Source organism: Rhinopithecus roxellana, chromosome 10, assembly GCF_007565055.1.
Source record: "Rhinopithecus roxellana isolate Shanxi Qingling chromosome 10, ASM756505v1, whole genome shotgun sequence".
NCBI classification, from domain to species: domain Eukaryota; kingdom Metazoa; phylum Chordata; class Mammalia; order Primates; family Cercopithecidae; genus Rhinopithecus; species Rhinopithecus roxellana.
This window is the reverse complement of record NC_044558.1, coordinates 54,431,576-54,459,376: the sequence shown is the minus strand read 5'-3', so window position 1 is coordinate 54,459,376 and position 27,801 is coordinate 54,431,576. Positions and strand designations below refer to the sequence as shown.

Here is a 27,801-nt window from a genome sequence, read left to right as displayed (position 1 = left end):
CTGGGACTACAGGCGCCCGCCACCTCACCCGGCTAGTTTTTTGTATTTTTTAGTAGAGACGGGGTTTCACCGTATTAGCCAGGATGGTCTCGATCTCCTGACCTCGGATCCGCCCGTCTCAGCCTCCCAAAGTGCTGGGATTACAAGCTTAAGCCACCGTGCCCAGCCAAAAGTCCCAAGAGTTTTCACAAGTGTAATAGGTTTTATTTATTTTATAATTTTTATTTACGTTGCCCAGGATGGAGTGCAGTGGCGTGATCTCGGCTCAGTGTAACCTCCACCGGGTTCAGGCGATTCTCCTGCCTCAGCCTCCCTAGTAGCTGGGATTACAGGTGCCTGTCACCACACCCGGCTAATTTTCTTGTATTTTTTTTTTTTTTTTTTGAGGCGGAGTCTTGCTCTGTCGCCCGGACTGGAGTGCAGTGGCCAGATCTCAGCTCACTGCAAGCTCCGCCTTCCGGGTTTACGCCATTCTCCTGCCTCAGCCTTCCGAGTAGCTGGGACTACAGGCGCCCGCCACTTCGCCCGGCTAGTTTTTGTATTTTTAGTAGAGACGGGGTTTCACCGTGTTAGCCAGGATGGTCTCGATCTCCTGACCTCGTGATCCGCCCGTCTCGGCCTCCCAAAGTGCTGGGATTACAGGTTTGAGCCACCGCGCCCGGCTAATTTTCTTGTATTTTTAGTGGAGACCAGGTTTCACCATGTTGGCCAAGGTGGTCTTGAACTCCCGACTTCAAGTAATCTGCCTGCCTTGGCCTCCCAAAGTGTTGGGATTACAGGTGTGAGCCACTGTGCCTGGCCCTCTAGATACAATTAAATGTCTAAAACTTAAGGAAAAAACAATCATTCACCCAAATATATGACGTATCAAGTGAGCTGAGAGTCCTATTACTGCTCACTTACCTCTATATATGGCAAGTAGTAGAACTGGGTATTTATATTAGAAGCCTTAGAATTATCCTTGTATAATACTCAATTTTACAAAATTATCTGCAATCCACTTATGCCTCCTTTTATTTCTCCTTCCAGGAACCTGACACTCTCCTTTGGTGGTCTCAGGAAATCTAATTTTTTTTTTGTTTTGTTTCTTTTTTGAGATGGAGTCTTGCCTGTCACCCATTGGCTGCGATCTTGGCTCACTGCAACCGTTGCCTCCTGGGTTCAAGCAATTCTCCTGCCTCAGCCTCCCAAGTAGCTAGGATTACTGTATGCACCACCACACCCAACTAATTTTTGTAGTTTTAGTAGAGATGGGGGTTTTGCCATGTTGGCCAGGCTAGTCTTGAACTGCTGACCTCAGGTGATCCGCCTGCCTCAGCCTCCCAAAGTGCTGGGATTACAGGTGTGAGCCACTGTGCCCGGCCAGGAAATCTTTTCAACATAAATTATTTCTCAAGTAAAGGAAAATGTACTTTGAGGTTTAAGACACATACATAGTTCTGCTGTATTTATTAAATGGCTTTTGAAGTATTTGATCTGTTGTTGAAGGCAGAAGATATCCACATTGGTTTGAGGAGCTCTGTCTTCAGAAATCTTTTTGTAAATCTAAAATAGAATAGATAATATATGGAAGAACAGCAAAGGAAAACAGAACAAAGCCTTTTTATTTTTACATTCTTTTTTGCCTAATGCTTCTATTTAACTCACATCGTGCACAAAGATTTGCTTACACATTTGCTGAAGTCCACATTATAGGCTGAGCTAATACGGAACAGTGTGGATACAAAGGACTTAATATGGCCAGTTGCAATGGCAGCTTCAACTGGGCTTTCCAAGCTCAGAGTCGTTCATTCAGTAATTACACATATAAGTGTCTACTGAGTAGAGCATTATCTTAGGCACTACTGCTTAAACTATCACATACTGAAATAAAAAATGAAGTGGCAAGATAATTTGTATTGCTATAACATTGCCACAGTTTTCTAGAGTATCCTCTTGAATAATATTCAATCTGCTGGTTTTTTTCCTATTGGTTTATACACATACTCAGATGTCTCCCATTCAGAGTACTCTTCATTTGGTACTGCTATCCTCTTTGCGTTTCCTTCCAGCTATTATATGCAACAGGATTTTATTAGTTTCCTACTGTACCTGACACTTGATAATCTTGCACTTTTCTTTTCCCTGGCTTCTATAACATTTTCCCTTCCATCTTTCATCTCTTCACTTCTAAATCATTAGCATGTCTCAAGGATGGTTCCAGTATTTGCACCTTTTGGAGATCTTCAGTGCTAATATTCTAGTGGCAATAGCTCAGTTGGCCTCTTGCGCTCTATTCTAGTCCCTGCCTTGCCCAGATTTATCTGTCTAGATAAAAACTACAAATCATGGCATTCCCTTCCTCAGAACCTTTAAAAGCTTCCTATTAAGCCCAAAACGAAGCCCAAACACCTAAGCTTGGAATTCAAGGCCATTCAGCTTGCTTCTTTGGATTTATAGCCCGTCACTTCTGGACGCACCGTTTACTAGATTAGCTGTACTACTTGATGGCTTCCAGAGTGACTGGATGCTTTCCTGTCTTTGCTCTTGCTGTTCCTTCAAGAATGAACAACCCTTGGCCTTTTTCCACCTCCATACCCTTATCTCATCAAATTTCTGCTTCTGGAAATCCTTTTCATACCTGATGGTATAGTATATTGGCATTAGGGATTAGTTTTTTTTTTTTTTTTTGAGATGGAGTCTTGCTCTGTTGCCCAGGCTGGAGTACAATAGTGTGATCTTGGCTCACTGCAACCTCCACCTCCCGGCTTCAAGCGATTCTCCTGCCTCAGCCTCCCAAGTAGCTGGGATTACAGGCACGCAATAACACGCCCGGCTAATTTTTGTATTTTTAGTAGAGACGGGGTTTCACCGTGTTGGCCAGGCTGGTCTTGAACTCCTGACCTCAGGTGATCCGCCCGCTTCGGTCTCCCAAAATGCTGGGATTATAGGTGCGAGCCGCTGTGTCCGGCCTAGGGATTTTTTTTTTTTTTTTTTGAGACAGAGTTTTGCTCTTGTTGCCCAGGCTGGAGTGCAATGGCATGATCTCCGCTCACTGCAACCTCCACCTCCTGGGTTCAAGCGATTCTCCTGCCTCAGCTTCCCTAGTAGCTGGGATTATAGGTGCCCGCCACCACACCCAGCTAATTTTTTGTATTTTTAGTAAAGATGGGGTTTTACTATGTTGGCCAGGCTGGTTTTGAACTCCTGACCTCAGGCGATCCACCTGCCTCAGCGTCCCAAAGTGTTGGGATTACATGTGTGAGCCACTGCACCCGGCTAGGGATTAGAATTCTTACAGCAGCTCACTGAAAGGAGTTCAGATACCACCATTTTCATATGAAATCTCAAGAGTCCATCAGATAAAATCTCTTTCTTAGCATTTTGTACATTTTTGTTTTGTACTAAGTTAGTACTTCTTTTTTTTTTTGAGATGGAGTCTCGCTCTGTTGCCCATGCTGGAGTGCAATGGTGTAATCTCAGCTCATTGCAACCTCTGCCTCCCTGGTTCAAGCGATTCTCATGTCTCTACCTCCTGAGTAGCTGGGATTACAGGTGCCTACCCCCACGCCCAGCTAATTTTTTGTATTTTTAGTAGAAAAGGGTTTCACCATATTGGCCAGGCTGGTCTCAAACTCCTGACCTCAAGTGATCCAACTGCCTTGGTCTCCCAAAGTGCTGGGATTACAGGCGTAAGCCATCGTGCCCAGCCAAGTTAGTACTTCTTAAGGGCAAGGGGGCATGATGTTAATTCATCTTTGTCTCCCTTATAGACCTGATACTTAGAATGTGTTTAATAACTATGTGTTAAATTGAATTAAGGAACCTCAATTTCCAAAACATTAAGGATAGTAAGATAAATCAGTAAATTTTGGGAGGAGGGCAAAGAAAGACTAGAACTCAAAAATTGCCCTTTTCTACTAATACTAAGATCTAACTAAATAGAAGGGAAAGGTATAGAGTCTTACCACTCTTCTTAAGAAGTTCTCCTTTTCGGGATTTATCCAGGTTTTCAAGAAAATGTTCAAAAACTTTCACATAAGGTGCTAGACTGGTCTTCTTATAATCTAAATTATGAAGAATGTACATTATAATTAGCATGGTGGCAGCAATAACATGAAAACGCAACTAAGTTTCTTTTTTTTTTTTTGGAGACGGAGTCTTGCTCTGTCCCCCAGGCTGGAGTGCAGTGGCGCGATCTCAGCTCACTGCAAGCTCCGTCTCCCCAGTTCATGCCATTCTCCTGCCTCAGCCTCCTGAGTAGCTGGGACTACAGGCGCCCGCTACCGCGCCTGGCTAATTTTTTGTATTTTTAGTAGAGACGGGGTTTTACCGTGGTCTCGATCTCCTGACCTTGTGATCTGCCCGCCTCAGGCTCCCAAAGTGGTGGGATTACAGGCGTGAGCCACCGCGTCCGGCACAACTAAGTTTCTTAAAATAATTCTCTAGAATAGTGCTGCCCAATGGACATATGAGAGAAACATATATACTTTTTTTTTTTTTGAGACGGAGCCTTGCTCTGTCACCCAGGCTGGAGTGCTGTGGCATGACCTCGGCTCACTGCAAGCTCCGCCTCCTGGGTTCCTGCCATTCTGCCTCAGCCTCCCGAGTAGCTGGACTACAGGTGCCCACCACCACACCCGGCTGATTTTTTTTTTTTGTATTTTTAGTAGAGATGGGGTTTCACCATGTTACCCAGGATGGTCTTGATCTCTTGACCTTGTGGTCCACCTGCCTTGGCCTCCCAAAGTGCTGGGATTACAGGCATGAGCCACCACGTCCGGCCACATATATACTTTTGAATACTATATTAGTCACATTAAAAAAGGTGAAATTATTATTATTGAGACAAGATTTCACTCTGTCACACAGGCTGAAGTTCAGGGGTGCCGTCTTGGCCCACGGCAGCCTCGACTTCCTGGGCTCAAGGGATCCTCCCATCTCTGCTTCCTGAGTAGCTGTAACTACAGGCATGTACCACCATGCCCAACTAATTTTTTTAATCTTTTTTTTGGTATCTGTAGAGACGAGGGCTCACTCTGTTGCCCGGGCTGGTCTCGAACTCCTGAGCTCAAGTGATCTCCCAGCCTTAGCCTCTGAAAGTGCTGAGATTACAGACACATGCCACCGTGCCCAACTAAAATATTATTTTTGCATGTAATAAAAATTGAGATATATGACACTCTCTTTCATAAAAGTCTTTTAGTGATATATATATATATATATATATATTTTGTTTGTTTGTTTGTTTGTTTTGAGATAGAGTCTGACTCTGTTGCCCAGGCTGGAGTGCAGTGGCGCGATCTTGGCTTACTGCACCCTCTGCCTCCCGGGTTCAAGTGATTCTCCTACCTCAGCCTCCCAGCTAGCTGGGATTACAGGTGCCTGCCACCACGCCAAGCTAATCTTTTGTATTTTTAGTAGAGATGGGGTTTCACCATGTTGGTCAGGCTGGTCGCGAACTCCTGACCTCGTGATTTACCCGCTTAGGCCTCCCAAAGTGCTGGGATCACAGGTGTGAGCCATCGCACCCGGCCCATGCCTTAAATGATCCTTCACCTCAGCCTCCCAAGTGGCTGGTACCACAGGGGGTGCCACCACAGCTGGCTAATTTTTTATTTTTAGTAGAGACAAGGTCTCGCTGTGTTGCTCAGGCTCGGGTCATGCCTTTTGGAGATTTAGAAGTTTTTACATTGAGTATGCTTTGTTTTTTTTTTTTTTTTTTTTTTTTGAGATGGAGTCTTGCTCTGTCTCCCAGGCTGGAGTGCAGTGGGGCAATCTCGGCTCATTGCAAGCTCCACCTCCCAGGTTCAAACGATTCTTGTGCCTCAGCCTCCCGAGTAGCTGAGATTATATGTGCCCACCATCACGCCCGGCTAATTTTTGTATTTTTAGTAAAGACGGGGTTTCACCATGTGGCCAGGCTGGTCTTGGAACTCCTGACCTCAGGTGACCCACCCACCTCAGCCTCCCAAAGTGCTGGGATTACAGGCATGAGCCACTCTGCCTGGCCTGCATTAAGTATTCTTTGATTTATAAAATAGTTTAAAAAATGTACATAACAAAAATTTGAATATAGGCAGGGTGCAGTGGCTCATGCCTGTAATCCCAAAACTTAGGGAGGCCAAGACAGGTGGATTACCTGAGGTCGTGAGTTCGAGACCAGCCTGACCAACATGGAGAAACCCCATCTCTACTAAAAATACAAAAATTAGCTGGACGTGGTGGCAGGCATCTGTAACTCCACCTACTCGGGAGGCTGAGACAGGAGAATCGCTTGAACCCAGGAGGCGGAGGTTGCAATGAGCCAAGATTGCACCACTGCACTCCAGCCTGGGTGACAGAGTAAGACTCTTTCTCTAAAAAAAAAAAAAGAAGAATATACAATTTTATTCATCCATTTAATTACATAACCTATGATACCCAACGGGAAAATGGACTGAGAATAAGAAAGGAGTTTCACGTAAAATTTGGATTTTAGTAGTATCCTATGTTTGCATGGAATTAAGAATCCTCATAATAGTTCTTTAAAAAGAGTAAGAAAGAAATTATACTTTTTTTTTTTGAGATGAAGTCTCACTCTGTTGCCCAGGATGGAGTGCAGTGGCGTGACCTCAGCTCACTGCAACCTCTGCCTCCCGGGCTCAAGTGATTCTTGTGCCTCAGCCTCCTGAATACCTGGGATTACAGGTGTGCGCCACCATGCCTGGCTAATTTTTGTATTTTTAGTAGAGATGGGGTTTAACCATGTTGGCCAGGCTGGTCTCAAATTCCTGACCTCAGGTGATCCACCCACCTTGACTTCCCAGAGTGCTGGGATTACAGGCGTGAGCCACCATGCCCGGCCATATAATTTTTATTTTGAGACAAGGTATCTCTCTGACACCCAGGCTAGAGTACAGTGGTGTGATCAGGGCTTACTGCAGCCTTAACCTCCTGGCTCAAACAGCCTCTTGAGTAGCTGAGACCACAGGTGTATGCCAGCATGTCTAGCTAATTTTTTTTTGGAGAGACAAGGTCTCTCTGTGTTGCCCAGGGTGGTCTCAAACTCCTGGGCTCAAGTGATCCTCTTGCCTCAGCCTCCCAAAGTGCTGGAATTACAGGTGTGAGGTGAGCGGTTAGCGGGCATTACTGCCTGAGCTCTGCCTTATGTTAGATCAGCAGAAGCACTAAATTCTCATAGGAGCATGAACCCTATTTTTTTTTTTTTTTGAGACGGAGTCTCCCTCTGTCGCCCAGGCTGGAGTGCAGTGGCCGGATCTCAGCTCACTGCAAGCTCCACCTCCCGGGTTCCCGCCATTCTCCTGCCTCAGCCTCCTGAGTAGCTGGGACTACAGGCGCCGCCACCTCGCCCGGCTAGTTTTTTGTATTATTTTTAGTAGAGACGGAGTTTCACCGTGTTAGCCAGGATGGTCTCGATCTCCTGACCTCGTGATCCGCCCGTCTCGGCCTCCCAAAGTGCTGGGATTACAGGCTTGAGCCACCGTGCCCAGCCTTGAACCCTATTGTGAAGTGCGCATGTGAGGGATCTAGGTTGTGCACTTCTTATCAGAATCTAATTCCTGATGATTTGAGGTAAAAAAGTTTCATCCTGGAACCATCCCCAACTCCTCCCCATCTCTTCGAAGTCCGTGCAAAAATTGTCTTCCACAGAACTGGTCCCTGATGCCAAAAAGGTTGGGGAGTGCTGCTATGCAGCATCTCTCTCTCTTTTTTTTTTTTGAGACGGAGTTTCACTCTTGTTGCCCAGGCTGGAATGCAATGGCGTGAGCTTGGCTCACCACAACCTCCACCTCCCAGGTTCAAGCGATTCTCCTGCCTCTGCCTTCCAAGCAGCTGGGATTAGAGGCACGTGCCACCACACCTGGCTAATGTTGTATTTTTTGGATAGACGGGGTTTCTCCATGTTGGTCAGGCTGGTCTCGAACTCATGACCTCAGGTGATCCGCCCACCTGGGCCTCCCAAAGTGCTGGGATTACAGGTGTGAACCACCGTGCCTGGCCTGCAGTATCTCTTAGGTGTTAGATTTGCCTTCCATTAGCAAGAAGATTTAGAAATTCCTTAGCTTCTTCAAATTCTTGTCTTTTTTTTTTTTTTTTTGAGACAGTCTCCCTCTGTTGCCCAGGATGGAGTGCAGTGGCACAATCTTGGCTCACTGCAACCTCTGCCTCCTGGGTTCAACCGATTCTTCTGCCTCAGCTTCCTGGCTAGCTAGGATTACAGGCGCCTTCCACTACACCTGGTTAATTTTTGTATATTTAGCAGAGATGGCGTTTCACCATGTTGCCAGGCTGGTCTTGAACTCCTGACCTCAAGTGATCCACCTGCCTCGGCCTCCCAAAATGCTGGGATTATAGGCGTGAACCACTGACCCAGCCAGCTTCTTCAAATTCTTGAATATACAACTCGGTAAACAGTTTAGACATATGTTTACCATAAAACCCACCAATATGCATCAGAAACAAAGAACAAAAGTACTGCACACGTAATAGTTGTTAAATAAATAGGTGGTGAATCTCAGAGACTGATTATTCATACTTATTGATAGTTTAATCTTATAGTATAGATCCTAGCATTTAGAAGTTGTTTAGGAAATATGTGTTGAATCAGACTGGATTCAGTAACACCACTTGGGTAACTGCTGAAGAAAGGACACAAACATTGTATGCAGTTCCAGGACAAATGCTGATCCATTCTGGCTGAATCAGAGAATTAATTATTGGAGTGACAGATGGATATCTATATAAAAACCCTGTATTAAAGTGAAGCTTCAATATATTATCTTACCTCTGGTTCTATGTTTGACATCAGATTCAGCTTCATTCTCCTCTTTTTCCTCTTCATTAGTGGAAATGGCATCCAATTCACGGCAGATGAAGCTGCAAGTAACAGAACAAGAGAATTTTTTTTTTTTTTTGAGATGGAGTCTCACTCTGTTGCCAGGCTGGACTGCAGTGGTACGATCTTGGCTCACTGCAACCTCCGCCTCCCAGGTTCAAGTGATTCTCCTGCCTCAGCCTCCCAAGTAGCTGGGACTACAGGCGTGTGCCACCAAGCCCAGCTAATTTTTGTATTTTTAGTAGAGACAGGGTTTCACCATGTTGGCCAGGATGGTCTCGATCTCTTGACCTTGTGATCCGCCCACCCTACCCTCCCAAAGTGTTGGGATTATAGGCATGAGCCACCGTGCCTGGCCACGAACAAGAGAAGTTTAATGTTAGTTTCTGGTCAGCATTATCCAGTGTATAATAGCATGTGAATCCCATAAAATTTACTGTAAAAAAATTATGTGGTCAACTTAAATTTGGGATATTCTAAACAGCATGATCTCTTCTTGGAGTTTTTCATGCATATTATCATATGAAAGACCGTGAAATACTGTAGTAAAAGATACTTTTAATCTGTTTAAGTCAGAATTTCCTAAATTTATTTGACCTTAAAATCTTTTTCTTACATAACAGCAGGTGAAAAGCTTGTATTGTTCTATTAGGGCATCATCATCTAACCTTTGAACCTTATTTGGTTTCCCTAACCAAATATACCGTTCCCATGCAACTAATTCTCTAAGAAGGAGGCTAATCCAATTTATTTAAAATTCAGAACAACAATTACAAACAAGGAGTGATCAATGATCTGAAACATACCTTATGGTTGGAACAGTAAATGGATCAAACTGGTCCACTTTCTGCAAATCAATAGGCACAGATATGCGACCTGTAAGAAGCAAAAGTTATAAACTGATGATTGTGGACTATAAATCATTATAGGCATCTCCTATAAGTTATTTTTTGTTACAATTTTTTATCTAAGGGTTAGACAAAGGGTTAAACTTATCTGTTAAGAACCGTATTTAGAAATATAAATTAAAGTACTTTCACATTAGCTGTGCCCTTACTTTTTTTTAGAGTTAAGGTCTCACTTTGTCACCCATGCTGGAGTATAGTAGCATGGTCATAGCTCACTGCAGGCTTGAAGTCCTGGGCTCAAGTGATCCTCCCACCTCAGTTGTCTCCCAAAGTGCTGGGATTATAGATGTGAGCTACTGCACCTGGCCTGGCCAGTTTTTCAATTTTTGTTGAGTTGGGGTCTCACTGTGTTGCCCAGGCTGGGCTCGAACTTCTGGCCTCAAAACAATCCTCTTGCCTCAGCCTCTTGAGTTGCTAGGATTACAGGTGTGAACCACCATGTCCAGCATGCCTTTTACTTCTCTTTAAAAAACAACTGGCCAGGCGCAGCAGCTCACACCTGTAATCCCAGCACTTTGGGAGGCTGAGGAGGGTGGATCACAAGCCTGGCCAAGATAGTGAAACGCCGTCTCTACTAAAAATACAAAAATTAGCCAGGTGTGATAGCGGGTGCCTGTAATCCCAGCTACTTGGGAGGGAGAGGTAGAGAATTGCTTGAACCTGGGAGGCGGAGGTTGCAGTGAGCCAAGATCACGCCACTGCATTCCAGCCTGGGTGACAGAGCAAGACTCTGTCTCGGAAAAAACAAAAACAAAAACAAAAACAAAAACAAAACAAAACAAAAAAAACACCAAAAAGCAAATGTGAAGACTGTTTTTTTTTTTTTTTTTGAGACGGAGTCTCACTCTGTCGCCCAGGCTGGAGTGCAGTGGCCGGATCTCAGCTCACTGCAAGCTCCGCCTCCCAGGTTCACGCCATTCTCCTGCCTCAGCCTCCCTAGTAGCTGAGACTACAGGCGCCCACCACCTCGCCCGGCCAGTTTTTTTGTATTTTTTAGTAGAGATGGGGTTTAACCGTGTTAGCCAGGATGGACTCGATCTCCTGACCTCGTGATCCGCCTGTCTCGGCCTCCCAAAGTGCTCGGATTACAGGCTTGAGCCACTGCGCCCGGCCCATGAAGACTGTTTTAATAAGAGCTATTTCCCAGTTGCTCTTATCCCTACTTTTATTTCTATATTTAGAAATAAAGTATATTTAAATATTCCATATTTAAGTTCAGGACAATCTCAGATTTAGTAAGTCCTGAAAATAGAACAAAATAGATGGAAATATTATATTTACATTAGCTTGGTTTTTTTTAATTGAGATCAATACAGATACCCACATGTCAGATACCTTTAAAAAGCATGCTGGAAATAAAATAGAAATTACTCTACTCTTTTAACCCCCTCTAGGATACCATACAGAATTTAACACATCTCAAAAATGACATGAGGCTGGGTGCAGTGGCTCATGTCTGTAATCCCAGCACTTTGGGAGACTGGGGCAGGTGAATTGCTTGACCTCAAGAGTTCAAGACCATCCTGGGCAATATGGCAAAACCCTGTCTACAAAATATTAGCTGTCTGTGGTAGCACGTGCCTGTAGCAGCAGCTACTCAGGAGGGTGAGGCAGAAGTATTGCTTGAGTTTGGGAGATTGAGCCTTCAGTGAGCCGAGACTGCATCGGTGCACTCCAGCCTGGGTGACAGCATGAGACTCTGTCTCGAAAAAAAAAAAAAAATTTTGTTTTTGTCAGTGCTAGGAGTAGAGTTCATCGCATTTCTTTCTTTTTTTCTTTTTTCTTTTTTTTGTGAGACAAGGTCTCACTCTGTCGCCCAGACTGGAGTGCAGTGGCACCATCACAGCTCACTGCAGCCTTAACTTCCCAGGCTCAAGTGATCCTCCTGCCTTAGCCTCTTGAGTAGCTGGAACTACAGGCATGCACCACCATGTCTAGCTACTTTGTGTATTTTTTGTAGAAAGGGGGTTTAGACATGTTGTCTAGGCTGGTGTCAGACTCTGGGGCACAAGTGATTTGCCTACCTTGCCTTCCTCAAGTGCTGGGATTACAGGAGTAAGCCACCACATATGGCCACACACAATTTTTTTTTTATGTCTTTGGATAAGTTACATCTTGGGCCACCGTTTTCTCATCTGTACAATGAGAGTTGTTGTCCTAAGATTTTGACGGTCCTCTCCAAATCTAATATGGAACCTCAGAAACCCAACTGAAAAACAGTTACATAGTAGAAACTAATCTGGTAGCTACTTAACTGACAATATAAAAAACTAATTTAGGTATTAGGTGACAGAGCAATTCTTCTACCTTTAAATCATAGACATTATATATATTCAGACCTAATGCCATGCTTACTAAAGCAAATAGCAACTCATTTTTCTTTTAGTTTTCCTTAGTTCCCTTGTGTAGTACCTGTTTTAGGATGAACACTAAAAGGGCTCTTCAGTAGATGATTGATTCCTTTGCTGACATTGATATCCAGCCGTGGAAAACAGTACTGGAGCATAATCTCCCACTCCAGCCAGGGTCCATATTTGTCATTTTTGATGTTATTCTAAAAGCAGATACAAGGCCAACATGAGGATCAGTAGGAACAGTTGAGGATTTCTTTAAAGAAAGTTAAAAAAATGATCTTCAGGCCAGGCGCAGTGGCTCAAGTCTGTAATCTCAGCACTTTAGGAGGCCGAGACGGGTGGATCACGAGGTCAGGAGATCGAGACCATCCTGGCTAACACGGTGAAACCCCATCTCTACTAAAAAATACAAAAAACTAGCTGGGTGAGGTGGTGGGCGCTTGTAGTCCCAGCTACTTGGGAGGTTGAGGCAGGAGAATGGCGTGAACCCAGGAGACAGAGCTTGCAGTGAGCTGAGATCTGGCCACTGCGCTCCAGCCTGGGCGACAGAGTGAGACTCCGTCTCAAAAAAAAAAAAAAAAGATCTTCAACCATCTTTAACTGACTAGGCAAAACAATCAACTTAATTAAGAATTGCATTATTATAGCTGTAATACAGATTTCAATGGAACATACCTGACATCTGCTGGCTACTTTCTTCAAGTGCTCCCAACGCTGAAGTGAATTTTGAGACTTTTGGAAGCCTTGTTGAAGTTCATCATGAATTGGTGATGGGTCATTAAGGAACAGACTCATTTAGGGGACATCAATGAACAACTTAGTTTTAAGTATGTATTACCACAAGGGTATCTTATAAATACTTAGAAAGTAGTTATTAATGTTCCTTGAAATATAAATGTTGGCCGGGCATGGTGGCTCAAGCCTGTAATCCCAGCACTTTGGGAGGCTGAGGTGGGTGGATCACGTGAGGTCAGGAGTTTGAGACCAGCCTGGCGAACGTGGTGAAACCCCATCTCTACCAAAAATAGAAAAATCAGTAGGGCATGGTGGCTCACATCTGTAATCGTAGCTACTCTGGAGGCTGAGGCAGGAAAATTGTTTAAACCCGCAAGGTGAAGGTTGCAGTGAGCAGAGATTGTGCCACTGCACTACAGCCTGGGTGACAGAGTGAGACTCCATCTCAACAAACAAACAACCCACCCCACAAATGTTAAACTCAACAGCTGTATTCGGCTGGGCACAGTGGCTCATGCCTGTATTCCCAACACTTTGGGAGGCTAAGGTGGGTGGATCATTTGAGGTCAGGAGTTTGAGACCAGCCTGGCCGACATGGTGAGACCCTGTCTCTACTAAAAATACAAAAATTAGCTGGGCATGGTGGCGCACGCCTGTAGTCCCAGCTACTTGGGAGGCTGAGGCAGGAGAATCGTTTGAACCTGGGAGGCGGAGGTTGCAGTAAGCCAAGATCGCAACACTGCACACTCCAGCCTGGGCAACAGAGTGAGACTCTGTCTCAAAAAACAAACAACCCCCAAAAAACAAACCAACACCAGTTGTATCACTGAAATCTTCCACTGTAAAAATACAGTGATGATATAACAAAAAGAATGCCAAAATAACTATAAGGTATGGTGTAAAGTTTTCTCTGGTCTGCATGTGTTTTGACTATGTGATTCACCACTCTTTAGCCATTAATTCTAGGACCAACTTCCAAAATGAGAAAACTGATTTGCAACATGGCCCCATTTTTTATTGTGTTCCAGACCAGAGATACTAAAATCCAGAAATACAAGAGATATTTTGTATAAAAAAGATTAAACTTATAAGTATATGAGAACTTACAAGCAGACATATCTAACATTTATAATATCACAGATCAAAACAACTAGCTCACACAGAAATGATCACGGGAAAGGATATTTTCAGGAACAAGGGCTAAAATCTTATCCCAGCTTTCTTTATTTTTGAGAATATCTTGATTAACCAAGGCATATTCTTCAAAGTATTTTTTTATTATGTTAATAGATTTTCTGTAGGAACAACAATAACAATGGAGTCCCAACACTATTAGTAACACATATGCCACATAGGTATTGCTGCCATTGTAGGGAAGACTACTGCTTATTTTCATGACATTTTTAGAACTTAACTAGGTAAAATGGGAATACCACCCTTTGCAGGATTATGATAATTAAATGAGACATTTTAAGGGAAAATAACCTGGCATAGAACCTGGCACAGAATATGTATACAAGAAATGTTTACTTTTTAAACCTCACAACTTAGAAGGTTAATATACGCAATAAGGGTAGAAAGTAACCAACCCAGGACACCATAATACATCAGTAGCAGAATGTGGCATGCAGCCTACACTTTCCACTGTGAATTGCTTGTATTAATATCTCAACAATCATATAATGTTTGCAGTTCACAAATATGCATCACATTTAACTTTCACTTAATCATTGATACAACTGTGAGACAGGTAGAGTGGATGTTGTTCTTCCAATCATAGAGATAAGGAAATGGAGGCAGCAATATTTTATCAAGATCATAGTACATGGCAGAATAGGAATTTTTACTCCTAATATAAGGTTTTTTCCACTATCTTAGAGAAGTAGTGAATTCAGTGGAAAAAGCATGGGCTTTGGAGTCAGGCAGACCAGGGCATGAATCCTAAATTTAACAACTAACTTGTTGTGTGATGCCAAGCTTATTATAAAATCTCTCTAAAACTCACTTTCCTTATCTATAAATGGAGATACCATCAAGTCTCTTGTGGGGTTTTTGTGAAGAGCAATGAGAACATCTGTAAAACACCTATTAGGAATACTGCAGCATAAAATAGGCACTCAATTAACCATAGCTATTATTATTATAAAATGCTACCCAGCAGTGAAAATTGATAGCAAGTTAACTCTAAAGGCACATGCCAGTAAATGAGACACCTTAAAGTGTATGGAGACTTTTCCAACAGACCTGATAAAAGGGTGAATTTTTTCACTTAGGTGAACTTTCTTTTTAACATCTTGACCACCCTGAAAAATAAATCATTAAAAAAGAACTTCATGTACACAATATAAATACAGTCATGTGCAACATAATGACATTTTAGTCAATGATGGACAGCATATAAGATGGTAGGCGTGGTGGCTCACACCTGTAATCCCAGCATTTTGGGAGGCTGAGGTGGGTGGATCACCTGAGGTCAGGAGTTCCAGACCAGCCTGACCAATATGATGAAACCCTGTTTCCACTTGACACCACACCTGGCTAAATACAAAAATTAGCCAGGCGTGGTGATAAGTGCCTGTAATCCCAGCTACTTGGGAGGCTGAGACAGAAGAATTGCTTGAACCCGGGACACGGAGGTTGCAGTGAGCAGAGATTGCATCACTGCACTCCAGCCTGGGCGACAGAGTGAGACTGTCTCAAAAAAAAAAAAAAAATTTCGTAGGCTGGATGCGGTGGCTCACACCCATAATCTCAGCATTTTGGGAGGCAGAGGTGGGAGGATAGTTTGAGTTTAGGAGTTCAAGAACACCCTGGGCAATATAGTGAGATCTTGTTTTTGCAAAAAATTTAAAAATTAGCTGGGCATGGTGGCGCATCCTTTAGTCCCAGCTACGCAGGGGGCTGAGGTAGAAGGATCACTTGAGACCAGGAGGTCAAGACTGCAGTAAGCTGTGGTCACATCACTGTACTCCAGCCTGGGGGACAGGGTGAGACCGTGTCTCAAAAACAACAACAACAACAAAACAAAATCAAAACCAAACTTTTACATGTTCTGTTATTTTATATACGATAAATCTATTTTATCTATTATTATTATTATTATTTTTTGAGATGGAGTTTTGCTCGTTGCCCAGGCTGGAGTGCAATGGTGCGATCTCGGCTCACCACAACCTCTGCCTCCCAGGTTCAAGCGATTCTCCTGCCTCAGCCTCCTAGTAGCTGGGATTACAGGCATGTACAACCATGCCTGGCTAATTTTGTATTTTTAGTAGAGTCGGGGTTTCTCCATGTTGGTCAGCCTGGTCTCGAACTCCCGACCTCAGATGATCTGCCCGCCTCGGCCTCCCAAAGTGCTGGGATTACAGGCATGAGCCACCGCGTCCGGCCTTATCTATTATTTTATATATGCCACAAAGGAAGATTTTTATAGCAAAATAAAATGAAATATCTTAAAACATGTAGCTACTATGACTTTAAATGATCTGTTGGTAAGATCATTTACTCTGCAATGTGAATGCCATTAAAGATAATTTCAGGCCAGCACGGTGGCTCATGCCTGTAATCCCAGCACTTTGGGAGGCTGAGGTGGGTGAATCACCTGAGGCCAGGAGTTCTAGACCAGCCTGGCCAACATGGTGAAACCCAGTCTTTACTAAAAATACAAAATTTAGCTGGGCATGGTGGCCGGTGCCTGTAGTCCCAGCTACTCCGGAGGCTGAGGAAAATTGCTTGGACCCAGGAGATGGAGCTGGCAGTGAGCCAAGATTGTGACATTGCAGTCCAGCCTGGGCAACAGAGTGAGACTCCATCTCAAAAAAAAAAAAGAAAAAAAAAAGATAGTCTCATTTTCTTTGATAGTAAACATATCAGGCTTGGTAACATCTAGAAACTAAAGCAATGCAAATTAGAATTAAGAGGACCTTACCTTTATAAGGCTCAAATACTCAACTATCCCAGAACGTACTGCAGAAGACAATTTTCTAACTGATTCATCGCAGACCCAACAATGAACACCTCTCCTTCCAGAATATACCCAGAGACGATGCTTAAACCCAAAGTCCTCTGAGGAGGAGAGAAATAATAGGTTTTAAAACAAATCTATAAACTCCTTAATTAATATATATTAAATTACTTGTTTCCTGTGCTCCCCATGTTCTTGCTTCATCTCTTTACCCATCCTAATCTCTCTGCTAGGAATTTCTTTCTTTTTTTAAAAATTATTTTATTAGGCTGGGCGTGGTGGCTCACACCTGTAATCCCAGCACTTTGGGAGGCCAAGGCAGGCGGATCACGAGGTCAGGAGTTCGAGACCAGCCTGACCAACATGGTGAAATGCCGCCTCTACTAAAAATACAAAAATTAGCTGGGCGTGGTGGCACACACCTGTAGTCCCAGCTACTCAGGGGGCTGAGACAGGAGAATCGCTTGAACCCAAAAGGCGGAGGTTGCAGTGAGTCGAGATCACGCCACTGCACTCTCACTTTGTCCGGCTGACAAAGTGAGACTCCGTCTCAAAAAAAAAAAAAAAGAAATTAATGAGATTTGATCACATAATACAGAGACTAATAGTAGTCAGAGGAAAACCGATTCTCACACTTGACCCCATTCAGAAACTGCTGATACTTGCCCTTCAATGCTCTGTCAATGATGCGTATGGCCATTGTCATGAGGGTCCAGCACTTAGGACATATGTCTGCAGAACTAGAGCAGAGTCATCATTACTCATTGTCAGTGGTATCACCCACCCTAACAGCAAGACACAGTGCTCACCTACAACATCTCCTCACATCGTCATAGTCTGTCATGTCAATGTCAAATACCAGTTCTTTTTCCTGAGCCTGGAAAGCTCCCAGCTTCACCGTATTGTGTTGATTGGGCTACAAATACAAAATGTTGATCAGTTTCTATAAGAGCTGCCACATTGCTAAATCTGCTTATTTTCCACCCATGTGGAAAAATATACCAAAGAGAAACAAAGAGACTATATAATGCCAACTTTATGGCAGTGAAAGTTCATTATTTTGGATCTCACACATACACAATTGATGAGAATCTTAACTTTCACCAACTTAAAGCAGAGTTTAATGAATACATATCCATTATAAATGTTTGTTGGTCAATAAGGATAATAATAAAGCTGTTTTTAGATTTCTGACAAGGGAACATATACAAATAATGGCCTATTGCAAGGTGTTTTAAGAACCTTTACTTGTATGTACTATACATACAAGTATTTAAAATTTTTCAGTAATTCAAAAAGATCTCCCCAATTAGTTTGAATTGAGACTTTATTAGAAAGAGGCTATGAGAGGCTGGGCGTGGTGGCTCATGCCTGTAATCCCAGCACTTTGGGAGGCTGAGGTGGGCAGATCAGTTGAGGTCAGGAGTTCGAAACCAGCCTGGCCAATATGGTGAAACTCTGTCTCCCTACCAAAGATACAAAAATTAGCTGGGTATGGTGGCATACGCCTGTAGTCCCAGCTATTTGGGAGCCTGAGGCAGGAGAATCATTTGAACCTAGGAGGCGGAAGTTGCTGTGGGCCAAGATCACGCCACTGCACTCCAGCCTGGGTGACTACGGTGAGACTGTCTCAAAAAAAGAAGAATCCGAGAGGGTAGTGCCACCATAAGTTTTTATAACTGTAAGTCAGAAGGGAGTGATAACTGAGGAGATTCATAAAAACGAAATCTTAGCCTGTTGGTAAGGAAAGATAAGAGGTGCAACCCAATTTATACCTCAAAACTCCCAAAAGACTCAGGGATAGGTGATACCAGGTATTGCTGGAATGAGTAAGTACATTTAGTGGTGAAGCTGAGATGAAAAACAGGAAGATTTTTCAAGGCCACCCTTGACTGAAGGAAAAAAAAAAGGAGGATTGGGTCAAAGCCTAGTTAAGAAACAGTTAGCTCCCCAGATTGGTACACTTAGCTTGCAGAGCTGGGTGAGTGCTCTTTCATTTCCCTGGCAGAAGACACCTGAATTATTTTCTAGAGAGCATAAAACAGAAGGTCTCTGGACTTGGACAACAAGTACAATTGAAGAGTGTGTTGTACTGATATTATGAATTGATATTAGGGGAATAATTAGACATTTATATGTGGAATGTTAAGACCCAGCCCTTTCTACCCACTTCTGTACTCTTCCACTACCAACTCAGGCAGGAGGCTGGAAGATTCCTCTCTAAATAATCTGATCAGGGCTGGGTGCAGTGGCTCATGCCTGTAATCCCAACACTTTGGGAGGCTGAGGCGGGCGGGTCACGAGGTCAGGAGATCGAGACTAACTTGGCTAACATGGTGAAACCCCATCTCTACTAAAAATACAAAAAATTAGCCGGGTGTGGTGGCACACGTCTGTAATCCCAGCTACTCGGGAGGCTGAGGCAGGAGAATTGCTTGAACCCCGGAGGTGGAGGTTGCAGTGAGCCAAGATCGCACCACTGCCCTCCAGCCTGGGCGACAGAGTGAGACCCTGTCTCAAAAAAAAAAAAAAAAAAAAAAAAAAAAAAAAAAAGACTTAGCTAAAAGAAAGTGGTTACTTCTGGGTCCCGGTGCAGTAGCTCATGCCTGTAATCCCAGGACTTTGGGAGGCCAAGGCGGGTGGGGTCACTTGAGGTCAGGAATTCGCGACCAGCCTGGCCAACATGGCAAAACCCCATCTCTACTGAAAAATACAAAAATTAGACAAGTGTGGTGGTATGCGCCTATAATCCTAGCTACCCGGGAAGCTGAGGTGGGAGAATCACTTGAGAGGCGGAAATTGCAGTGAGCGGAGACCAGCCACTGCACTCCAGCCTGGGCAAGAGAGCTAAACTCCGTCTCAAAAAAAAGATTAAAAAAAATAATAATAATAAAAAATAAAAAAAATAAAGTGGTTGCTTCTGGGTAGCCAAAAATGAGGGGGAAGGGTAGCAAAATTTTTTTTTTTTGAGACGGAGTCTCGCTCTGTCACCCAGGCTGGAGTGCAGTGGCTGGATCTCAGCTCACTGCAAGCTCCGCCTCCCGGGTTCACGCCATTCTCCTGTCTCAGCCTCCCGGGTAGCTGGGACTACAGGCGCCGCCACGTCGCCCGGCTAGTTTTTTGTAGTTTTTAGTAGAGACGGGGTTTCACCATGTTAGCCAGGATGGTCTCGATCTCCTGACCTCGTGATCCGCCCGTCTCGGCCTCCCAAAGTGCTGGGATTACAGGCTTGAGCCACCGCGCCCGGTCCTGAGACGGAGTCTCGCTCTGTCGCGGCCCAGGCTGGAGCGCAGTGGCCGGATCTCAGCTCACTGCAAGCTCCGCCTTCCGGGTTTATGCCATTCTCCTGCCTCAGCCTCCCGAGTAGCTGGGACTACAGACGCCCGCCACCTCGCCCGGCTAGTTTTTTGTTTTTGTTTTTTTTTTCCCAGTAGAGACGGGGTTTCACCGTGTTAGCTAGGATGGTCTCGTCTCGATCTCTTGACCTCGTGATCCGCCCGTCTCGGCCTCCCAAAGTGCTGGGATTACAGGCTTGAGCCACCGCGCCCGGCCAGAATTTTTTTTTAGACAGGGTCTCACTCTGTCACGCAGGCTGGAGTGCAGTGGCGTGATCTTGACCTACTGCAACCTCTGCCTACTGGGTTCAAGCAATTCTCCTGCCTCAGCCTCCTGAGTAGCTGGGACTACAGGCGTGTGCCACCAAGTCCGGCTGTTTTGTATTTTTTGGTAGAGGTGGGGTTTCACCATGTTGGCCAGGCTGATCTTGAACTCCTGACCTCAAGTTATCTGCCTGCCTCAGCCTCTCAAAGTGCTGGAGTTACAGGCATGAACCACCGGCCCAGCCTGGTAGATTTTTTTAAAGCTGAATAGAAGTACCTGATTTTGTAAACCATGTGCATACATAACTGATAAAAATCACAAAACAAAACACAAAGAGTAAATAAAGGTCTATAGATGTTTCTGTCTTGGCCCAAGAAAAAAATGAGACGTTTTCTCCCTTTAGTAATTACGGAGAAGGAAGTAGAGTGGCACCCTAACCCTTCTTAGAAGTTCATTTTCAGTTTTATTCTCAACCTATAAAGGGGAAGTAAAACAACTCCAAAGTATTTTTTCCACTTGCCTTTTATTACCTCTTCTCCCTACTTTGATGATGACAGACAGGTCTGGGATTTAGAGTCAGAAACCCTGGGTTTAAGTCCCAGCTCTATCATTTTGAAATAGTGTGTGAGCTTGGGCAAACTATTCAAGTTCTCTGGACCTGTTTCCTCCTTTATAAAAAGAATGAGGATTGATACAAGAAACAAGTTATATAACATATGAAAAACTCCACATAAAAGCTATTATGCTATGTATGTATTCCCTCCACCCACTAGTGTGTATATTTGAGAAGGGGAAGAAGGGCAATTTTGGTTTGTTCATTCACTCAACAAATATTTATAGTGTACTCTCTCTCGCCAGGCACTCTTCTAGGCACTTAGAATATACCAGTGGCAGGGGATGGAAGGAGTGGCAGACTGTAGTAGACTTCACTGAGAAGGTGCTATTTGAGCAAAGATTTGAAGGAGGTGAAGGGATGAATAAAGTATAGAAATGGGTTTTAGGCAGTGGAAACAGCTTGAGCAAGGGTCAGTGTGGCAGGAATGAATAAGGGGGAGAGAAGGACTTTTAGTCAGTGAAATGAGCAGCCATCAGATAATGTTTTGAGCAGAGGAATCACAGATTCTGAGTTGTTTTAAAAGGATCACTCTAGCTTCTGTATTGAGAATGGACTCTAGATTCTACAAGGGCAAACTGTTAGGAGGTTTTTACAGTAATTCAGATGAGATGATAATGTTGGTAGCACTGGCAGTAGTGGTTGGATTTTAGATATACTTATGGTAGAGCCAAAGGGATTTCCTAATAGAATGGGTATGGGAGTGTAAGAAAGAGAGGAATCAAGAATAACTCCAGGGGTATGAAGGAAAAATAATACAAATATTTATTATGACTGAACTGTACACTTAATTGTGGTAAAGATAATAATTTTGTATGTATATTTTACCTCAATAAAAATAAACAATTAAAATAAAAAAGAGGCCGGGTGCCGTGGCTCACGCCTGTAATTCCAGCACTTTGGCAGGCCGAGACAGGTGGATCATGAGCTCAGGAGATTGAGACCATCCTGGCTAACACGGTTAAACCCAGTCTCTATTAAAAGTAGAAAAAATTGGCCCGGTGTGCTGGCGGCCGGGGGTGGAGGCGGAGCTTGCAGTGAGCAGAGATTGCGCCACTGCACTTCAGCTTGGGCGACAGAACGAGGCTCCATATCAAAAAAAAAAGGAGTAACTTCCAAGGTGGGAGAGAATGTAATTCTCTTTTATTTCCCTCTTTTTTTTTTTTTTTGAGACGGAGTCTCGCTCTGTCGCCCGGGCTGGAGTGCAGTGGCCGGATCTCAGCTCACTGCAAGCTCCGCCTCCCGGGTTTACGCCATTCTCCTGCCTCAGCCTCCCGAGTAGCTGGGACTACAGGCGCCCGCCACCTCACCCGGCTAGTTTTTTGTATTTTTTAGTAGAGACGGGGTTTCACCATGTTAGCCAGGATGGTCTCGATCTTCTGACCTCGTGATCCGCCCGTCTCGGCCTCCCAAAGCGCTGGGATTACAGGCTTGAGCCACCGCGCCCGGCCTTTTTTTTTTTTTTTTTCCGTTGAGGCCAAGTCTCGCTCTGTCACCCAGACTGGAGTGCAATGGTGCGATCTCGGCTCACTGCAACCTCTGCTTCCCGGGTTCAAGCGATTCTCCTGCCTCAGCCTCCTGAGTTGCTGGGATTACAGGTACATACCACTACGCCTGGCTAATTATTTCCCTTTCTTAAATCTCATCGACTTCCTCTTCCTAATAGCCAGATACTCAATATTTTTGTCCTAGTAAGAATGCAACCAATTCACTCCCAAATGATTTCATCAGTAATGTAGAATGTCAAAGAACAAAAAAGGATTAATCACTTGCCAAACAATTAAAAAGTGGCTTTTCATCTAGAATAAACTCTAAAACTTTAATCTCAAAACGCAAGCGGAATTAACCCATTCTTGGTATACAAAATACAATAACAAAATACATTAAAAAAAGATTTCTTACTCTGTGGGAATATACTGCGCCTATATCAATCTTGTAGGGATTCATTTTCTGCATCTCCTTTTCCAGATCACTCTGGTTGTTGAAGGATTGGTAGCGAATGTAAATATCATCTTTCAATGTGAATGAAAATTCACGGTGTTGAAAGTAATTCTTTATCACTGCAAAATAAATGTACATTTTAAAGTTAATTTGCTCCTTTATTTGGTGCAGGACATTATAACTTTAGCCAATGAGAAGTTTTTTTTTTTTTCGGAAAGGGCATCTTGCTTCCTGCACTGTCGCCCAGACTGGAGTGCAGGGGCTCCATATAGGCTCACTGCAACCTCCGCCTCCCGGGTTCAAGGGATCCTACCACCTCAGCCTCCGGAGACTGTAGCTAGGACTACACGCACGCGAGCCACCACGCCCAGATAATTTTTGTATTTTTTGTAGAGACCGGGTTTCACCATGTTGGCCAGGTTGGTCTCGAACTCCTGACCTCAGGTAATCCGTCCTCCGTGGAAGTTACTCCTCCTTTCCAAAGGTAACTTCCACCTTGGAAGTTACTCCTCCTTTCCAAAGTGCTGGATTACAGGCGTGAGTCGCGGCACTCGGCCTGAGAAGATGTTTTTAATGAGCCCCCTATGCTCAACACCATGGTAGATGTAAAAGAAAAACAAAACAAAATCCCCAAGAACTAGTCCCTAATTTGAAAGCAGTTACCATTCCATATTTGCTAGGAAAAGGTACAAAAGACGAAACAGATACATAACTATTTTAAATATGTAACACCACCCCTCCCTCCTCGATTCGCACTAATAAATTCAGCTGCAAGGAAGAAAGTATTTCTCCTCTGCGAAAGGCCCTTCCGCTCCTGATGCAAACTATGTCTCTGCAGCTTCACGCTACACCCCAGTAACCCCCTGGGCACCGCAGCAGGTAAACGGGGCACCTAATGTGAGCTTGACCACGCAGAGGTAGGAGCGGTGGCTCTGCTTTTTTTTTTTTTTTTTTTTACCGTGTGTCCGCAGGCTGGCTATTATATCCTCTTTCGGCCCATTTACACCTAGGAAGTGGTGGGGCGCGCTCCAGAGAGCAAATGAAGGCGCGCGGCACAAAGCCTGGCGCATAGAAGGCGCTTCATATTGTCATTCTAAGGACACCCCGCCTCAAACCTCCTCACACTCCGCTCCCGACCCCATTCCTCGCCTCCATCACCTCCGCCGTAGTTGAGCCAGCGATAGTACTGGGAGTAGGGAAAGAGCCTCCGGTAATAAAGTTTAAGCAGCTCGGGCAGCTCGGTGGGGTCAAACGTCTCCATTGAGCGCTGAACTCGACACAGTCAGGACTACCACAGGAATTGGCGGGAACATCACGGCCGGCGGCTCCGCTACTGCGCAGGCGCCTAGGGCGGAGGCCAGCTGTCAGCCCGGGTTGCGGCCCGCCGTCTGCCGGGGCCGCCGGGAATTGTAGTTTCCACTTGGTGCGGGCGGGGACTGCGGAAGACGCAGCAGTTGACGCTCTGCACACGCGCTCGGGCACCAAGGCCATCGCTCTTGTGGGCAGAAGGCCGCGTCCATTCCAGGAAGAAGATCTTCTTCGGAAATGCGAGACCTATAGCATGTTGATTTAGGTTATTAAGATGAAGTAAAAAGGATGTTCCACGCAAACTTTTTGGATGTTTTAGAAATAGCACCAGTATCTTTTAAAAACGTTTGGAGGCCGGCGCGGTGACTCATGCCTGTAACCTCAGCACTTTGGGAGGCCAAGGCAGGAGGATCGCTTGAGGCTAGGAGTTCGATACCGGTCAGGGCAACATTGTGAGATCTGTCTCTACACACACACACACACACACACACACACACACACACCCCTAGCCAGTAGTAGTTGCGTGCGCCTATAGTCCCAGCTGCCCCAGAGGCTGAAGCGGGGCGGGGCGGGAGTGGCGGGTTGGGGGAGGCTGACGGACGGCGCGGGGCGGGGCGGGGGGGGGGCGATCAATCGCTTGAGCCTGGGAGGTCAAGGCTGTTGGGAGCCATGATAGTGCCACTGCACTACAGTCTGGGCAACAGAGAGAGACCGTGTCTAAAAAAAAAAAGTTTTGGAAATTAGTTCTCTATGGAATTTCATGAATTACTAGATCCAATATGTGGAAATAAACAAATATCAACCAAATGAGAAAAGCATAGGCTATTTATTCAGAGCTTACTATAGCAAGGGAGTCAGCCATCATCACTTGCATTTGGTAGGGACTCAAAGGCAGGCAGAGGATTAGGAAAACTATAAAAAAGGGAAGCCGTCAAGGTGTTCTTTGATTGGAGGCTGTTGGCATGGAGAAGCTGTACCTGGGCTAACGAGTAGTAGGATGCGGTATGTGATTGGTTTAGGGGTGGATGTCTGGCTTTCTTTGGTTGGACCTATGTTAGAAGCTGTGACAAAATTAAGGAAGCTGTAAGATACTAGTTAAGGCATTTGGGCCCATTGCTATAGGGGTTGTTGTTTGGCCTCCAGTATCATCATTAGAGATAGCAGTTTGATTTTCTACAAGTCTGACTTGTAGCAAGCTTGCTTCCTGTGCTGTTTATTATAGATAAGGGGGTTCGTTTCTGCTGTTCATATATTCAGTCTCTCAAATAGAACGCCCAGGTATAAGAAAATATGAATTATAGGAGGCTTGCGGAATCATGGAGAGCTTTACAAGTATGAAGGGAACCCATTTGCTATTGATGTGCAGATCTGCCAATCACTCTTTTTTTTTTTTTTTTTTGGCACGGAGTCTTGCTCTGTGGCCCAACCTGGAGTGCAGTGGCGCCATCTCGGCTCACTGCAAGCTCTGCCTCCCAGGTACAGGCCATTCTCCTGCCTCAGCCTCCCGACTAGCTGGGACCACAGGCGCTGGCCACCATGCCCGGCTAATTTTTGGTATATTTAGTAGAGACAGGGTTTCACCGTGTTAGCCAGGATGGTCTCGATCTCCTGACCTCGTGATCTGCCCACTTCGGCCTCCCAAAGTGCTGGGATTACAGGCATGAGCTACTGCGCCTGGCCAAGATCTGCCCATCACTCTTACTGTGTAATGATACCTATGGCAATTGTGGGCTAGAGTGGGCAGTCACGTGAATTAACATGTCACATGAAAACCATAGTTTTATTTTATTTTACTTATTTTTTTGAGACGGAGTCTTGCTCTGTTGCCCAGGTTGGAATGCAGTGGTGCAATCATGGCTCACTGCTACCTCGGTCACCCAGGCTCAAGCAATTCTCATGCCTCAGCCTCCCAAAGGGCTAGGATTACAAGTGTGTGCTGCCATGCCCAGCTAATTTTTGTATTTTTAGTAGAGACAGGGTTTCACTAGGTTGGCCAGGCTGGTCTGAAACTCCTGGCCTCAAATGATCCATCTGCCTTGGCCTCCTAAAGTGTTGGGATTACTGGTGTGAGCCACTGTGTCTAGCTTTGCCTTGCACTTTTATCTTATGGAGATGGTTTCTCTCCTTAAACCTCATGAACCAACTTCTGCTGGCTTCAAACTTCTGCAGCTTTCTCACCTGTCTCAGCTTTCATATAATTAAAGAGGGTAGCCTTGCTGTGGGTGAAGCTTTGGCTTAAGGGAAGTTATGGCTGGTTTGATCTTCTATTCAGCCTACTAAAAGTTTCTCCATATCAGCAATAAGGCTGTTTCACCTTCTTATCATTTGTGTGTTCCCTGAAGTAGCACTTTTAATTTTCTTCAGGAACTTTTCCAGGAAGGAACTTTTCCAGGCCAGGCCTGATAGCTCACACCTGTAATCCCAGCTCTTTGGGAGGCCAAGGTGGGTGGATTGCTTGAGTCAGGGAGTTCAAGACCAGCTTGGGCAACATGGCAAAACCCTGTCTCTACCAAACCAAATCAAAGAAACAAAAAAGCCCAGAAAAATTAACAGGGTGTGGTGGCATGCATCTGTGGCCTCAGCTGTTCAGCAGGCTGAGGTGGGAGGATCGCTTGAGTCAGACAGGCAGAGGTTGCAGTGAGCCAATATCGTGCCATTGCACTCCAGCCTGGGTGACAGAGTAAGACCCTGCCTCAAATTTAAGGCCAAGTGCAGTGGCTCACGCCTGTAATGCCAGCACTTTGGGAGGCCAAGGTGGGAGGATTGCCTGAGTCCAGGAGTTTGAGACCAGCCTGGGCAACATAGCGAGACCTCATCTCTATAAAAACTACAAAAATTAGTCAGGTGTGGTGGTGCAGGCCTGTGGTGCCAGCTACTTGGGAGGCTGGGGTGGGAGGATCACTTGAGCCCAGGAGGCGGAGGGTGCAGCGAGCCAGGATTGGGACGCTGCACTCCAAGCTGGGCAACAGACTGAGACCCTGTTTCAAAAAAAAAGAACTTTTCCTTCGTATTTACAACTTGGCTAACTGCTTGGTGTAAGGGGCCTAAGTTTTGGTCTGTCTCAGCTTTCAACATTGCTTTCTCACTAAGCTTAATCATGTCTACCTTTTGATTTAAAGTGAGAGGTGTGGGGCTCTTTTCTTCACTTGAGTACTTAGAGGTCATTGTAGGGTTGTTAATGGGCTTAGTTTCAATATTGTTGCATCTCAGGGAATAGGGAGGCCTGAGGAGAAGGAGAGAGACAGGAGAACAGCAGACTGGTGGAACAGTCAGAACACACACAACATTTATTGATTAAGTTTGTCTTCTTATATGGGCACAGTTCGTTGCACCCGCAAACAATTACAACAGTACATCAAAGATCACTGATCACGGATCACTGTAACAGGTACAATAATAATGAAAAAGTTTGAAATATTGCAAGGATTACCAAAATGTGACATAGAGACATGAAGCAAACACATGCTATTGGAAAAATTGCACTAATAGACTCACTCTATGTAGGGTTGCCACAAAGCTTCAATGTGTAAAAATGCAATATCTATGGAGCATAATAATATGTG

The 27,801-nt window shown here is 44.7% G+C and overlaps 1 protein-coding gene across 1 annotated transcript; it reads right to left on the bottom strand.

Moving 5' to 3' along the window:
* Positions 1-1,433: 1,433 nt before the first annotated feature.
* On the bottom strand, positions 1,434-24,276 carry PRIM1 (DNA primase subunit 1). The gene is made up of 13 exons (XM_010377768.2): positions 24,089-24,276; positions 22,892-23,049; positions 17,586-17,692; positions 17,443-17,516; positions 16,741-16,877; positions 15,060-15,118; positions 14,001-14,110; positions 12,756-12,847; positions 12,139-12,280; positions 9,625-9,694; positions 8,768-8,859; positions 3,948-4,046; positions 1,434-1,545 (listed from the first exon to the last, which is right to left on the bottom strand). Exons 1-13 carry the CDS (start codon positions 24,189-24,191, stop codon positions 1,526-1,528), a joined length of 1,263 nt encoding a protein of 420 aa, XP_010376070.2. The 5' UTR covers positions 24,192-24,276; the 3' UTR covers positions 1,434-1,525.
* Positions 24,277-27,801: the final 3,525 nt, after the last annotated feature.

Bases quoted from the DNA above. Each gene is read 5' to 3' on its own strand.
- PRIM1 (XM_010377768.2), bottom strand. From the start codon at position 24,191: ATGGAGACGTTTGACCCCACCGAGCTGCCCGAGCTGCTTAAACTTTAT. The intron at 14,111-15,059 runs GTCTGTTGGAAA...TTGTTCCTACAG, and splicing joins AAAATTCACCCTTTTATCAG to AAAATCTATTAACATAATAA. The intron at 12,848-14,000 runs ATATCCTTTCCC...ATGACCCATCAC, and splicing joins TTTAGCCCTTGTTCCTGAAA to CAATTCATGATGAACTTCAA.